General features: G+C 42.4%; 1 protein-coding gene across 4 annotated transcripts in view; it reads right to left on the bottom strand.

Moving 5' to 3' along the window:
* The window catches only part of znf407 (zinc finger protein 407), a 132,966-nt gene that overhangs the window by 51,378 nt on the left and 67,837 nt on the right, over window positions 1–13,751 (bottom strand). For all 4 annotated transcript variants that reach the window (XM_026372094.1, XM_026372093.1, XM_026372096.1 and 1 more), the window contains exon 6: window positions 1,261–1,427. In XM_026372094.1, the coding sequence (XP_026227879.1) occupies window positions 1,261–1,427 (167 nt within the window). The remainder of the gene's footprint in view (window positions 1–1,260; window positions 1,428–13,751) is intronic.

Genomic DNA, 13,751 nt, shown 5'->3' with positions numbered 1-13,751 from the left:
CCCACCGCCCACTGCACCATCTGTCTATCCAAAGTTTTAGAAAGTAAAAAACACGACTCAGAACAGTCCCACAGTGCACCGTACTGTATGTACAGAAATGAAAAGGAAGGATGGATTTGGAATGAAAGAGCACTGCATATATAAAGAAAACACACAAAGCAAATGCCAAGTGATTTCAGCACTGATTTTCATGGTTTTGTATGTATAGTCACCAGTTAGATTTGGTTATAGTCAATAACAAACTAACTTAACATATAGAACCTCATTCTGTGTTTAAAAAAAACATATTCAGCTTTGTATTATTTGCTCTAAATAATTAAAAATATATTACATATATAGGAGCAGAGTAATTTTATAATGCTTCTTATGGTTCTCGTTTTGGATCAAAGACGAGCGATGCGTCACATAAAGACATCACTCACACTTAATTACACATGTATTTGGTTCCTTTTCTCCCGTTTTGCATCACAGATGAACACATGCTGGAAGGGTTTTAATGTGGGAAAAAACAGTCTTGAGGATCAGATGGATTTGATGAACACGCACTTGCTGACCAGCTGGGTTTTAGGGAACACACACATACTTGGTGACCAGATGGATTTTGGGGAAATACACATGACGAGCAGTTGGATTTGGGGAATACACAGTACCTTAATTCCCACACTAAGAAACCCTCCAAGTGTGGAGGACGGCAGAAAACAAAACAAACATTAAATTCAAACATCTTTGAGCTCTGCTTTCTTTCTCATTTGGTTATTCATTATCTCTATTCAAATATAATTGGCCGATGTAACATAATATAATAGTGAAGGTCCTTTTGGGATCAGGACATAAGGGTTTAATCATTTAGGAAGAGTGCCTGCAAGACCGCCAAGAACTAGTTCTCGACTTTCTCTGGATGTTGCAAATCAGTACAGATGGACAAGTCATGGCTATTATCAGCCAAAAACGTGTGTATATTTATTCCAAACAAAGCTGTGAAGATTCATAATTAATGTGAGATTTTCACAGCTAACACAAAAAAAACTTTTTTGTTGAATAGTCTACAGATATAGAGGAATGAAAAAGTACATTTTGTCTGATCCAAGTATAGCGTTTCTTGATAAATAACCCTTTGTCCCCAACTCATAAAAACACTGATTGCCAGTAAAAAAAAGCAAATCTCATGAATTTTGCAGTTTAGAGTGTCAGTCAATGTGTTTATGTAGGCGTGCAGCAGTAATGGTTCACAGTGGAGGTTGCTAGCGCTCTGTGTCTCACCAGTGTGTGTCCTGTAGTGGTCCTTCATGGCTGACAGGTTGAGGAAGGCGTAGTGGCAAGACGGCCAGGCGCACTTATATGGTTTCTCCCCACTGTGCAGTTTCATGTGGTTGTTCAGGGCCCATTTTTCACTGAAGGAGCGTTCACACAACTTGCATTCAAACTTCCTGCAGGAGAAGAAGAGAGGCAGAAGGGAATGAGGAGGAGGGAGGAAAAAAAAAAAGAAACAAAAAACGAAGAGTTATTTACTGATCCCAAAGCTGACGTAAAATGCTAGAAAATCTACCCTGTGAGAAAGGAAATTGAGGTTGCTGGGTACTTGTACTCACACCCACAAAGCACAGGGCCGTATGATTGTGTGCTGGACATCTACGCCCACACACACACACACACACACACACACACACACACACACACACACACACACAGAGTGCAGTTGGCTGCTGGTATGTCATGTCTGTATAAGCAGGCATTGATTTTTCTGTCCTGGCCTGCCACCTCTACCATTTATTCTCTGCTTTGCACCAGGGCCCAGAGGACTAGAGAAATTCTGTTACAGTCCACACACACACACACACACACACACACATACCCCGCAGGGCCAGTGGGGAGAATAGAGTTCACCTGTCCAGCGTCCCTGACCACTTAACCAGGGCTAAATGAACAGTTAGCTACATTTCTACCTCCCGCTTCTCTTAAGGCCCCTGTATCGGAGTCTCTCTTCGTCTTCACTCCTTTACACGTCCTTCCCATTTCCTGCTCACAACATTAGGATCAGTGCTCGCTCTGCTCTGGATAGTCAGTATCAATCCAATAAGTACAAAAGCATGATTTATTACATGTGGTGTGTGTCATTTTGTTGTGTGGTGCCAAAAAGCCTCATTTAAGAATCAGAGCAAAAAATGTGAATATGCATGCTGCTCTTTCTTTACATGGACATCTGTCTATTCTTCATGCTGACGCCTACGACCTAACAATAGATGTGTGTTCAGCTTCTTTTTGTTTGTTTTTTTTTTTTTTCATCAGTGTGTAGGATGTTTGCACCTATATTCATCTGCTGTGTTATTAGGCTTCAAGAGACACACAGAAGTAAAAACAATAGCAAAAGCCCGTGCTTGAATTAATCTTTACCCCGTGCTATAATTTAGGCGCAGAATGACTAATGTGCGAGTCATAAACAAATGAAGTCGGGTTTTGGGGAGCATTCGTCTTGCAGTGAGGGCCATGTTATTTTAGGGAGGGCGGCTGTCTTTAAGCCCTGATTGTGTCGCTTAATCCCCGTGGTATCTGTTTCATAGCGAGCAGCATGACACTCACCTGAACAAATAATGACTCCAAGCAGCATGTACCATGTGTCTGAATCAATAATTCAAACTCATACATCTTCCTTACTGGAAGGAGGGTGAGGGGGTGCGGTGGGGGTGCGTGGTTGGGGGGGAGTGTAGAGGAGAATGAGAGAAAGGGGGGGAAAGTGAGAAAGGAGGAGAATTAAAGATGGAGAGGTGGAGAGAGGGGGAGATGGAGAGGAAAATGTGTCCTGGCCTCCGTATCAATCTATATGTTCCATAAAGATTTATCTAAATCTGATATGGATGTCACCTTTTGCTAGTTGAGAGGACATTTTAAGCTCACTTACCAGGAAAGATGGAGGAGCTTTAAAATGGCGCCGTTATCACCTGGTTCTAAGCTCAAGTGTATATTTAAACATCCCTGTTTTCCTCCGATTCTCATCAACCGGCCCGGCAGACGCTCTATTTGACCAACAGATGTACATCTGCATCTGCACTTCCTTCCTTTTCCTTCCTCTCTGTGGTATTTATAGAACTGCTCGTCGCCCATGCCACCGTGGGAGAGGTAAATAAGATGAGTGAAGAGATGCTATCTTTTATTGTAAGCATTATGCACAACACTCCTGCTTTATGAGCTAAACGGGCCATTGTTTATCACGGGGCGTAATCGCAAAGTCAGGCAGGCAGGCCTTGACGTGGGCACGTGGCATGCTGGGATGGAGGAAAAACGGGAGAGAAAGGGAAGGCAGGAGGAGAGGAGAGAAGATGGAGGAGTCAGGGCTGGCAGAGTTGACTATCAGTGGGGGTTTTGTAAGGATGAGAGGAGGGTTTGCGTCTGTTTTTATGGGATCAGATGGAGCGCTTTGATCTTGTCCCCGCATGTCAGATCCCGTCACGATCCACCGTTTCGCCCATACATATGCATACTGCCTCTAAACAGCCAGGCACCATGCAAAACACACCAAAGGTAGGAGGCAGAGCGGGGAGAGATAGAGAGGAAGAGGCTGAGTGGATGTGTTTGTGTATGCATGGTAAAGAAGGGAGGAGGAGAGAGATGGAGAGACAGTAGTAAGAAGGACAGAGAGGTCTCCCAAGTTAACAAATTTGAAGACTTTGACATTGCTTCCTTAAAAAACTAAACTACATTACACAAAATGCTGCCACCTATTTCAAATTCAACATAACTTGACAAAGTTCTGAAACTCTGGAAACAGGGATTTTAGGCATGGAAAAATATAAGTGGATATATATATATATATATATATATATATATATATATATGGATATGTATGTCTATGGTTTCTGTATGTAACGAGGCAATGAAAATAAGAACTGGCCTGAACAATTCATGCAAGTGTATGATATTCTTTAAGAGTAGACCTTAAACATCCATCTCAGATGAGGATGACAATGAAAGAGCATCTTTATTTTTAGGATTCTTCTATTGTGATACTTGATTTATTTTTCTTCTGAATCCTGTTGGAGGTACCAAGGAAAAAAAAAAAACCATCAAGTCAAGATAGAGATGAGTGGCTAATGGCTAATCTGATGCAGAAGTCATGATTGGAAGTCTAAAGCACATGTACTGTACGTCAACCATGCAATTAGCAATTCCTTGTGTGATTAGAACAGAATAGTTGTGTACGTGTCTACAAAATCTCAGAGGGAGAAGTACAAAAACTGTAATAAAAGCTGCACCTCACCTCAGAGGCTGAGTAATGTAATGCAGAATTTTTTGAGCATTGTTTTAACTGTATGTGCATTCATGACTAAAGACATTTGCCTCGGGAGGATTTGGGGTCAAAACTTTGTAAATAAAGAAAAGTCACCGAAAAGTACCTTTCTGTTGTTTATTGAGGCCAAAATTAGAACTCTATTTAAGGTGTCTTTTGCTATGAAATTACTATGGCAACTGTTTTAAACCTAAGAGAAAAAATATACAATTAAATATACAAAGAAAAAAAGAAAAACAATGCACTATTAGACTTAAGCTGGTTCTTTTGCATTGAGCGGTTGAGCTTGGATTTTCTGATCAGCAGGAACAAGCATCTGTAACCATGAACAAGTTCTACTTCTAGTCATTATCTGTTTTTTTTTGTTTTTGTTTTTTTTTGCGTCTCTCCAGCAATTTGATTGACAGCATGTGCAGATTTAGTCAAAGACCCAGGTAGGACTCTTGCCTGTATATTCAGAAAGCTTCTTACTACTGTGTCTATACTGACGCTCATTACCATATCTATACTGTGGTCTGATCCTGTCATCATACAGGGCTACTGTCAGAACATCACAGGCCACACTGGCCTTAATTGTGATATAAATCCCTCAGGAGTTACTGCACTTCCAAAGGGGTGGAAAGAAAAAGACCTGATTCACTACCACACGCTCACTATTGCCCCCAAGTGGTGAGGTGGTGTGTGTCGAGGAGGATTTTGCAGAGTGTGTGTTTCATGCAAGCTGTAACAATGTGCTCCAGATTAAAAACTGTGACTAAAAAACAAGTTTGTTTGTCTTCTTAGCACTTGCTAAGGAAACAAACAAGCTAAATAAAGATTACAACATTCCCTCACTGCATCCGACAAAAATATATATAACTAACTTTTTCACTGCTTAGACTTGAACTCATCGTGAGCCTCACCCTAATAGATTGGCATGTAAACACACAGTATTTTTTTTAACTGACTGGATTAATTGCATTGGCCTTTTCTGACAGTTGAGGAGTCCTGTTTTTAATGGTGTGCTGGCTGGTCGGTGTGAGAGGAAATAATCTGCCGATGCTCTCACACTGCAACACAAAGACAGAAAGAGGGAGAGAGGCCGACTCTTGCCTCAAGCCAAACTGACACAAACAGACAACTTCAAAGTGAAGACTGTTGTTTATTTGGCGAAGGGAAAAGGGGGGGAGAGAGGGAAAAAAGAGAGAGAAAATTTATCTGATATGCAACTGTCAGGAGAGCATTTTCACATGCAAAATAGCGAGTGAGTGAGAGAGATTACCTAGAGGGAGGAACATGACAGCATTCACTAGGGTCAGGATGGATCATCATCTTCAGCCCCCTCCTCCTCCCTCATCTCTCTTTCTCCCTCCATCGCTCTATCTTTATCGCTCTCTCTTTTCCTCCCTCCTTCCTTCCGTTTTCCCCAGCTCTGCCTTTCCCTCTCATCCTGTTTTCAGACTCCATCACTCTGAACTTCGACAACCCAGCAGCTTAAATCCAGACTAAATTAGCTGAATGAAGATTAAATCATTTGGCCCTGAGCTCTTCAAGATATTGGGAGGAAGACTGAGTAAGCCTTAAATGGTGTCTGACTGGGTTCGGACCCATATATGTGTCTGAGGAGAGGCTCTTCCTTCAATGGCAGTCAATCGAAACCTGATTAGAGGGGGGGTGTTGGGTAAAAAATGGGGAAAAGATTAAATTTCTTGGACAACTGTTTCCTAAGTAAGGGCACTGGCTTCGTTATTTTTCGTTTGCATGCACAATGTCGACCGATGACAGGCTCGTTCCTGGGCTACGATATCGAACTGGGCAACATCATCGCTCACGGTGCTTAGGAGAAATGCTTTAGAAAGTGCTGTAGTCAATGTGGTCTGCAGGTACTCAAATCAGCTTCCTGCACGGTGCTAGTTTAACATTCAAATGAGCAAAGACATCAATCTCAGGCCTGCTACAGAAAGAAGAGCTGGATCTCTTAGGGAACGAGTCCGAGAATCATTGTGTTGCAAGGGCATTTTAAAGTAAAAATATGTGTGGAGTTATATCATACTGAGACCTGCAGGAGTGTTACAGCCAGCACGTCACACAAAACAACAACTAAAACCTCCATGAAGACGCCACATGTGTCTGTGGAGTATTGTAGATGAACCTCCTCTGAGAGGGCTGCTGCTGCATATGACTGCAATATAAACAACGGCACACAACAGAGATGCTGCTGCTGATTTATGTTTACCTTCAATCCCGGGAGAAAGAGGAGGAGGAGGAGAGGGGGGAAAAAGATAATGAAATAAATAATAAAAGACCAGGCCCATCAGATAAGCTGCTGTTTATCCCGCTGTAGGGCAAATACAAATTGTCAATTTAATGAACACGGTGGACGTGATGAAAGCGAGGTGAAGGAGCCTCCTGCCTGACAAACAATCAGGAAATGTTATCTTAATATTGTTGAGGCTGTTATTCAGCCCATAACTTAGGGGGTGCGGAGAGGCCACGAGGAGAAGGAGGTGGCATGGGAGAGGGAGAGGGCGGCACAAAGGCCAGGTCCCTCTGTGGTGGCCCTGTTATTGCCTGTTTTTATTATGAGCCATAGCTCAATAGTCCCAAACACACTTTGAAGCACACATACTTAAATGTGAGACTAGTAAGCGCGCGTGCACACACTTTCAGCCACTAGTGCAAACTTAACCACACACACACCAGTCATATATATATATATATATATATAAATATATATATATATATTTCTTTTTTTTTTTTTTGCAAGAGAATGAAACAACATGATTCTGGACAAAACACCCTAAAATGATCTTTTTCTGTGTGTATGTGTGTGCGGACTAGTGTGATGCCTTTCCTCTCACGCAGTTAATTTAAAACCTTAATAGGTTTTATGGCTATCAGACTATTAATCAAAATGTTTCCACTAAAAAAAAAAAAACTGCAAATCAAGAGCTTCAAAAAGCTTCTTGCTGAAATTAGCAACCACTGAAAAGTACAGGAAGTCTGATTTGTGGGATACGGTTTGGTCAACGCCCCCACCCACCCTTGAACTGGCACTTTAAAAAGTGTCCAGATGCTTCACAGCTCAAAGTATTTTTGTAAGTCTTGGATTTAAAGCATTGCAATCTGAGCAGCTACCAAAATTAACTATTATCTCCATATTTATATATTGCTGGCACTAAATTGCGTCGGGAAGAATTACTATCAATATGAATATCTGCAACAATAACTCAGCGGCAGAGCTGAGGACAGGATGCTCTTTATCAGGCTTCTGATAGGCCTTAAATACAGCACAAGGCAGCCATATCAGAGCTTTTTCTCTCTAATATCAGGCTGCATTAGCACCTCGTAAATCAAATTACACTCCTAGAATTTCATTAGGCTCACCTGCCAGCACTGCTGTGCTGCAGAAATATTTATGTTTTTATGCTGCGATTGTGTGCTCTCAGGTACACAAAAGGGAAGGAAAGGGGGGGGGGGGGGTCAGAGAGGGAAAAAAATGGGTGATAAACCTAATTATCTTTTAAGAATACAGAAAATGTGTCATAAATTGTGGCGATCCTGAGGAGAGCTGGCTTTCGGAAGCCTGTGGGGCTGAGAGCTGGGGGACAAGTCTGCTCCACTGTTTACCATCTTTAACCGGGGCTAGACTCCCACAATCCAATTAGCAGCTTCCCCAAATTTGCTCTAAACAGAAATCAAACAGGATGATGTATGACGCCGATCAGCGGGCCCTCAACAACAAGCTAATCTGATAAAGTGAAAAAGCAAGACTGCTAATAGTGCAAATACTTGTTCAAACTGGATCCAAATGTTATGATAGGAGTCTGTCTTTGTTATTTAATTACCTCAAAAGAATTTCCCATTCCCATTTGTTTATTTGTTGTTGTTGTTTGTTAGATTATATTATCTGCATCATATGCATCTCTGGTAGCGTGAGCGGAGGCAGGGGGTGTTGGAGGAGGAGGTAGTCATGGGAAGGGAAACGCCGACTTTCCTTTTCTGTTTTCTTTCCCATCTGGAGCGGCTGGGGTCTGGATGGTGGGGTGTCTGGATGCGGATTTTGATTAGACACAAAGGGAAATGACTGAGCCAGTGACCGTAACGACAGCCACTTAATAAAAGGTACAGTCTATACATCAAAGAGCATCTAGCTGTAAATCATTCGGCCCTGTAACGACGTGCATCCCCGTCCCATTACCGAGCCCCTAACAGGCCACTCATATTTACTCTCAGGGCCCCAATATCATTTTAGAATAATGAGCTTTATCCCTGATCTAATTAACAGAGGCCTAGGTTATTTTTCCCTCTCTATCCACTTTCTCTCACTAAAATTCTAATGCTGGATATTGGTTTAACTCACAAATGTTTCACAAATTTGCTTTGCACTGTACGACCAGCAAAAGTAAACACAGATAGGGCGGTTATGAGCATTGTTGTATGTTCTGTGTGTAATTGCTGCATGTTGCAACTCGAGGCTGTTCATCCAGGATTTAATGCGTGTGTCTCTGTGTGTGTGTGTGTGTGTGTGTGTGTGTGGTGTGGAGCTGGGGTGGGTGGAGTGGTGGGGGGAGGTGGGCTCCAGTGGGCAGAAGTAAAAGACCAGGTCCATTCTCTCTCTTATTACTGAAATTGTAATTCAATGATCACCTTAGATCACACGCGTGCCATAAATCAGATAGGCTTGACAGAGGATGAAAAATTGTATTAATAATGTGAAACTTATTATACAGTCCCAAATGCTCCCTTGATAAATGACATTGTTTGGGCCTGACAATGATTGCATTTAAAACATTATTTCTGTTTGCTGCTGGTGTGCATGTGTGTGTGTGAGTGTGTGTGAGTGTGTGCGCGGACTGCTGGACATATCAGCGGTGGTTTGCAGGGTGGGGAAGACAGAGGTGGGGTTCCCGAGATTCATAAAATATTCAAGATGTTTCCCACCCTTCTCTCCGGAGTCAGTGGGCAGGCGATGGCCGTGGCAGTAAGGGTATAAAATGTGTGTGCGTGTGTGTGTGTGTGTGTGGATGTATGTGGTCAGCACAAGTGAAATGGCGGGTGGCTCACCACAGAGCAAACACCCAAGCTCCCAGACCACAGAAAGGAGCCTTGCACATCTTCAAGCCATAATGCAGTGTATATTTGCTCTATTATTATGACACATCCTAGTCAGATATTAGCGAATATGAAGAAGTGCAGAAAGGAGCCACACGGGCCTAATCATTTATGAACGAGTCTACTATACCATTTTCTTTTTTCTTTTTTAGAATAACTGCTTTGGAGGAGAGTTTATTTTTCTCCAGAACTCAATTTATACATGAATGCTAATATAAGAAAAGCTAGTCTGGATGGCTGGAGCAACAGCCTGCAGAGATATGAAAGTTTTAAGATGTGAAACAAAAGCCTTACAGGATGACTACAAGCACTGCGTCTGCACAATTTATTCCCGTCTACACTGTGTCATATCACAACCAGCCGGACCAGCCAGGATTTACCTACCACCCCCGTCTGAATTAACTAGCACTGAACTGTACTGGACAGAGGACAAACAGAGAAAAAAAAACCTATGAATCTGAGTGTGAAAGAGACAGAGAAAAGAATCTGGCACAGGCTCCTTTTTTTTCACAAGGACAAACACATTAAGTTGAAGCACAGTATTTTACTAATGCTTTATTAATTCCAACAAATACTAAGCACCCTAGCTTAGTGTCTGAGATATAATGTGGGATGTTGTGTCTGTGGCAGAGATTGAGCCAACAACCCTGGCCTGCCTGCCAGTGCTGCTGTAAACAGTACATCAAAACTGACTGGAGGAAACTGTCAGCCTTAAATATGTTCCGACATCCTGCTTGTTTGGGATCAAGTTATAATCAAGAGATGGAGCTTTGGGACTGCTGGTCCAGCTCACAAAAACTAACATCTAATTCTAAGTATTACACTAGCCAAAAAGGTGGATCAGACATCATAAAAATAAAATAAAAGTTACAATCCAATAAAAACTATTGACAAATGCAGCACCAACATCAGCACAGGGTGCAAGATGACAGCAGCTACGTGCTGGGGGGGGGGGGGAAGGGCAGAATCTGGCAAAACGTAATGTGTGCTGTAGTAAGGTTTGGAGGGGAGAAATCAATGTTGGAAGAAACACTCACAACTCACAACTTAACAGAACACCCCAGAAACTTGATCAAACAGCTGCACAAGAACCGTGTAGTGTAAATTGTACTGCTGAGTTGGAGCTGCTACATGTGTTGTTAAAGGAGAGCAAAGGAAATGTGGAAAACTGAACTATACTGTGAGATTTAAATATACCATTTGAAGTCATTGCTATTTCTGACTAATTAAGTTCCTGAATAGTTGGAGTCGGATCCCTTAACGGGGACACTGAGACCCAGACTGGTTCGTCCCTGTAGACTTAGATTTGCCTGGCTGGTCTTGTCCACGTCCTCTACTGTACTGTACGTGCGACACAACTGCCCCACTCCTAGTGATCTTATTACCCCCCCCACCCCCATTAAAAACACACACATGCACATACACTCCTCCTCACGCCGCCCACTCTCCCCTCTCTTCTCCTTCTCCTCATCCCTGCAAATGACCATGATGGGAGGCCATTCATCTCACTCCTTCGGCCACCACAGTGAAATAAATCAAGATTTTTTTTCCCCCCAAATATAACAATATTTGTATTTGGGGTGGGGCAGACGTAATTGATGACTGTGGCCGTGCTAATTAAAAACGGTGGAGGTTTCATTAATCTTGGTCATTGGGTAGGGGGGATAGTAGGGTAGCTGCTACAGTCTTGGCTGGACAGGGGGGACAGGGCAGCCTCCATCGTCCTCATTGCTCAGGTGATTCGGGCTATTGTCGAGTATATTAGCATGGTGAGGTTAATGTGAAATGGCCATTAATAATCACAACAAAAGTCTATACTACACAAGCTCAGTCTCTCTGTGACTGGCCTTTTACCTCGATGGAACCAAACAAGACAATGTAGTGAACAATCCCACATGTTTACTGCCATGTCCTGGCTGGAGAAGTTAATTGCTTTTCTGACTTTGCTTTGTAGAATTTTTTTTTCTTTCCCCTGACACACAAACACACACACACACACGCACACACACACACCAACATAAAGCTGTACACTGCTTTTGAGAATCGATTACTATTCCCAACTTTTGCTGATTTGCCTGCATTTATGTATTCAAACATGATTCAGCCACCGAGCTGGACCGTCACAGACTTGATGAGAATGAGTGTCAGGATGAAGCTCTCTGTGTTGTCTGACTTATAGTTGAGTGTTTATATAAAAGACTTTTTTTTATCTTTTTTAACTTTATTGAAGCATATTGCTTAAGCTTGTATGTTGTTGTTGTTTTTTTAATGTTTAAGAGCATGGTGTTTTATGGAAATCTCACATAAATTATAAAGCATAAGATAAAAAAAGCATCAAGATATAAATAAATAAATAAATAAAATAATGCATCGGTGTCAGCCAGGATGATTTTCTCTAACAACTACATGACAAGATGATAATAAATAATAAAAATAATAATAACAATAAAAGAATAAAAAATGGAGTGAAGCCTCAGTGATTAAAATATATTTCCTTCACTCTGATCTGACCAACAGAGATAATCCACCAAGAGCTGTGACAAACCGAAAAGGATCAAACAAATCACACGTGAGCGTCTACTTAACAGAAAAGAGGTGAACCGACGGCACAGTTGACTACATAGAATCATATTGTTACTTTTGTGCCATTACAGCACAGACAATTTACTAAGCAGCACCTAAGAACGGCGCTGATGGATATCATCATCACTCTATAATCGCTTTTACATGTTAATTTGCAACTTTAGTTTCTGCACCACAGCTACGCCGCAGAATAATGGCTAGCCTGCATCTGGTAGAGGCAGTGTAGAGCAGTGGATGAAGCGAAGACACAAGCAGAGTGAGAGAGAGAGAGACAAAGAGAAAGAGAATGAAACAGAGGAAGAGAGAGAGAGAAAGGGAAAGAAATGGGTGGGTGGGGTGGAAGCAGTAGCAGCATATGGTGCTACGCTGCCATAAACAAGCTTTATGAAAAGACCAGGGACTTTTATTTAATCACGGAATACCTGAGGAATCGCAACGAGACACACACTTTGTCCCATTATTGTAAGGCCATAAATTTAACTGCTTTACCAGAACGACAAGGAACCCGATACAGCTGCTGAAGACGACGCGGGGAAGCAGGTGAATTCATACATGTGTGTGTTTGTGAAGATCGCAGTGTCGTAGCTACAGTAAAAGAGCGCGTGCGAGGTTACAGATGAACAGCCATAACTGCTACACACTTGTATCTGTGTATCTGGAAACAGAGAGGGGAAAAATACATTCTGGAAAGTATCTTGTAGAGAACGCACAGATACAGATGTGACCTGTTTCTGTTTAAGTCTACTGCATTACTCTATTCATCTAACTGTATTCTTTCAGCAGAATATAAACATGCATAAACATTTCTATTTTCACCTGTAGGCACCCTCATTCTCTAGAAAGCAGTGTCTCACAAGCAATGTAGAAAATGAAAACAATCAGTGATTTAACGTCAGAAAGCACCTAAGAAAAAGCTCGTAACAGAGGTGCACATGCAAATATAAAGCTCTGCATTTCACTGGGGGGACTTGGGAAAAAAGTACACACAAGGCACAGACACAACTGTTCTTGTACACAGACACGCATGTGTGCAGACACAAACTTCCACTTGCACAATATTCAACACACAACTATACACTTCAAAGTTCACAAATACAGCACAAAGAGCTGGTCTTACACATACAAAAACAATTGGGAGTACATGTACATTTTTGTGTCTGAACGCATACTTACACACACACGCGCGCACACACACACACACGCACAGCTCTGGGTCAGGGGGACAGCGGTAGCTCAGAGCCAGCTGTGACCTACCGGTCCAGGTGCTCAGGAAAACCGCTGTTAACGGCCACGATTGATGATCTAATCAAACTGTCACCACGGCGATCCGCTGCAGGGGGAACGAAGGTTTGGGTATGTGTGTGTGTGTGTGTGTGTGTGTGTGTGTGTGCGTGTGTGTGCAGGGTGGAGGGAAATGTGGGGGCAAGAGCAGGTGGGGTAGGGTGTGTATGCAGGAGGCCTTGTGCATGCTTACCGTTAGCCCAAATTGAGAGTGACAGTCTCAATAGTGAAAAGGCTTCTTTTTTCCCTCTCTAAGTAATGGAGGAAACAACTCCAGCAGTCTTCCGGAGGATGTCACATAATCAAGGAAGCCCCCCCGCTCACACACCCCTTTCTATAACATCTCATCTCAAGTAGAGTGTGGGGGGGCTGAAGACTTTGTATGTCAGGGGATGATGTGCTACAGTGTTGGACCAACAGCACACACAGAGCTGATTATGATGAATTCTGCGTTGCTGGGCGGTTAATACACACATCCTCGCAAAGTCCTCCGGAAATTAGACAGACATGA

The sequence above is a fragment of the Anabas testudineus genome, chromosome 16 (genome assembly GCF_900324465.2).
Source record: "Anabas testudineus chromosome 16, fAnaTes1.2, whole genome shotgun sequence".
In the NCBI taxonomy this organism is placed as follows: Eukaryota; Metazoa; Chordata; class Actinopteri; order Anabantiformes; family Anabantidae; genus Anabas; species Anabas testudineus.
Note: the sequence above shows the minus strand (reverse complement) of the source record. Positions and strands in the feature narration are given on the sequence as shown.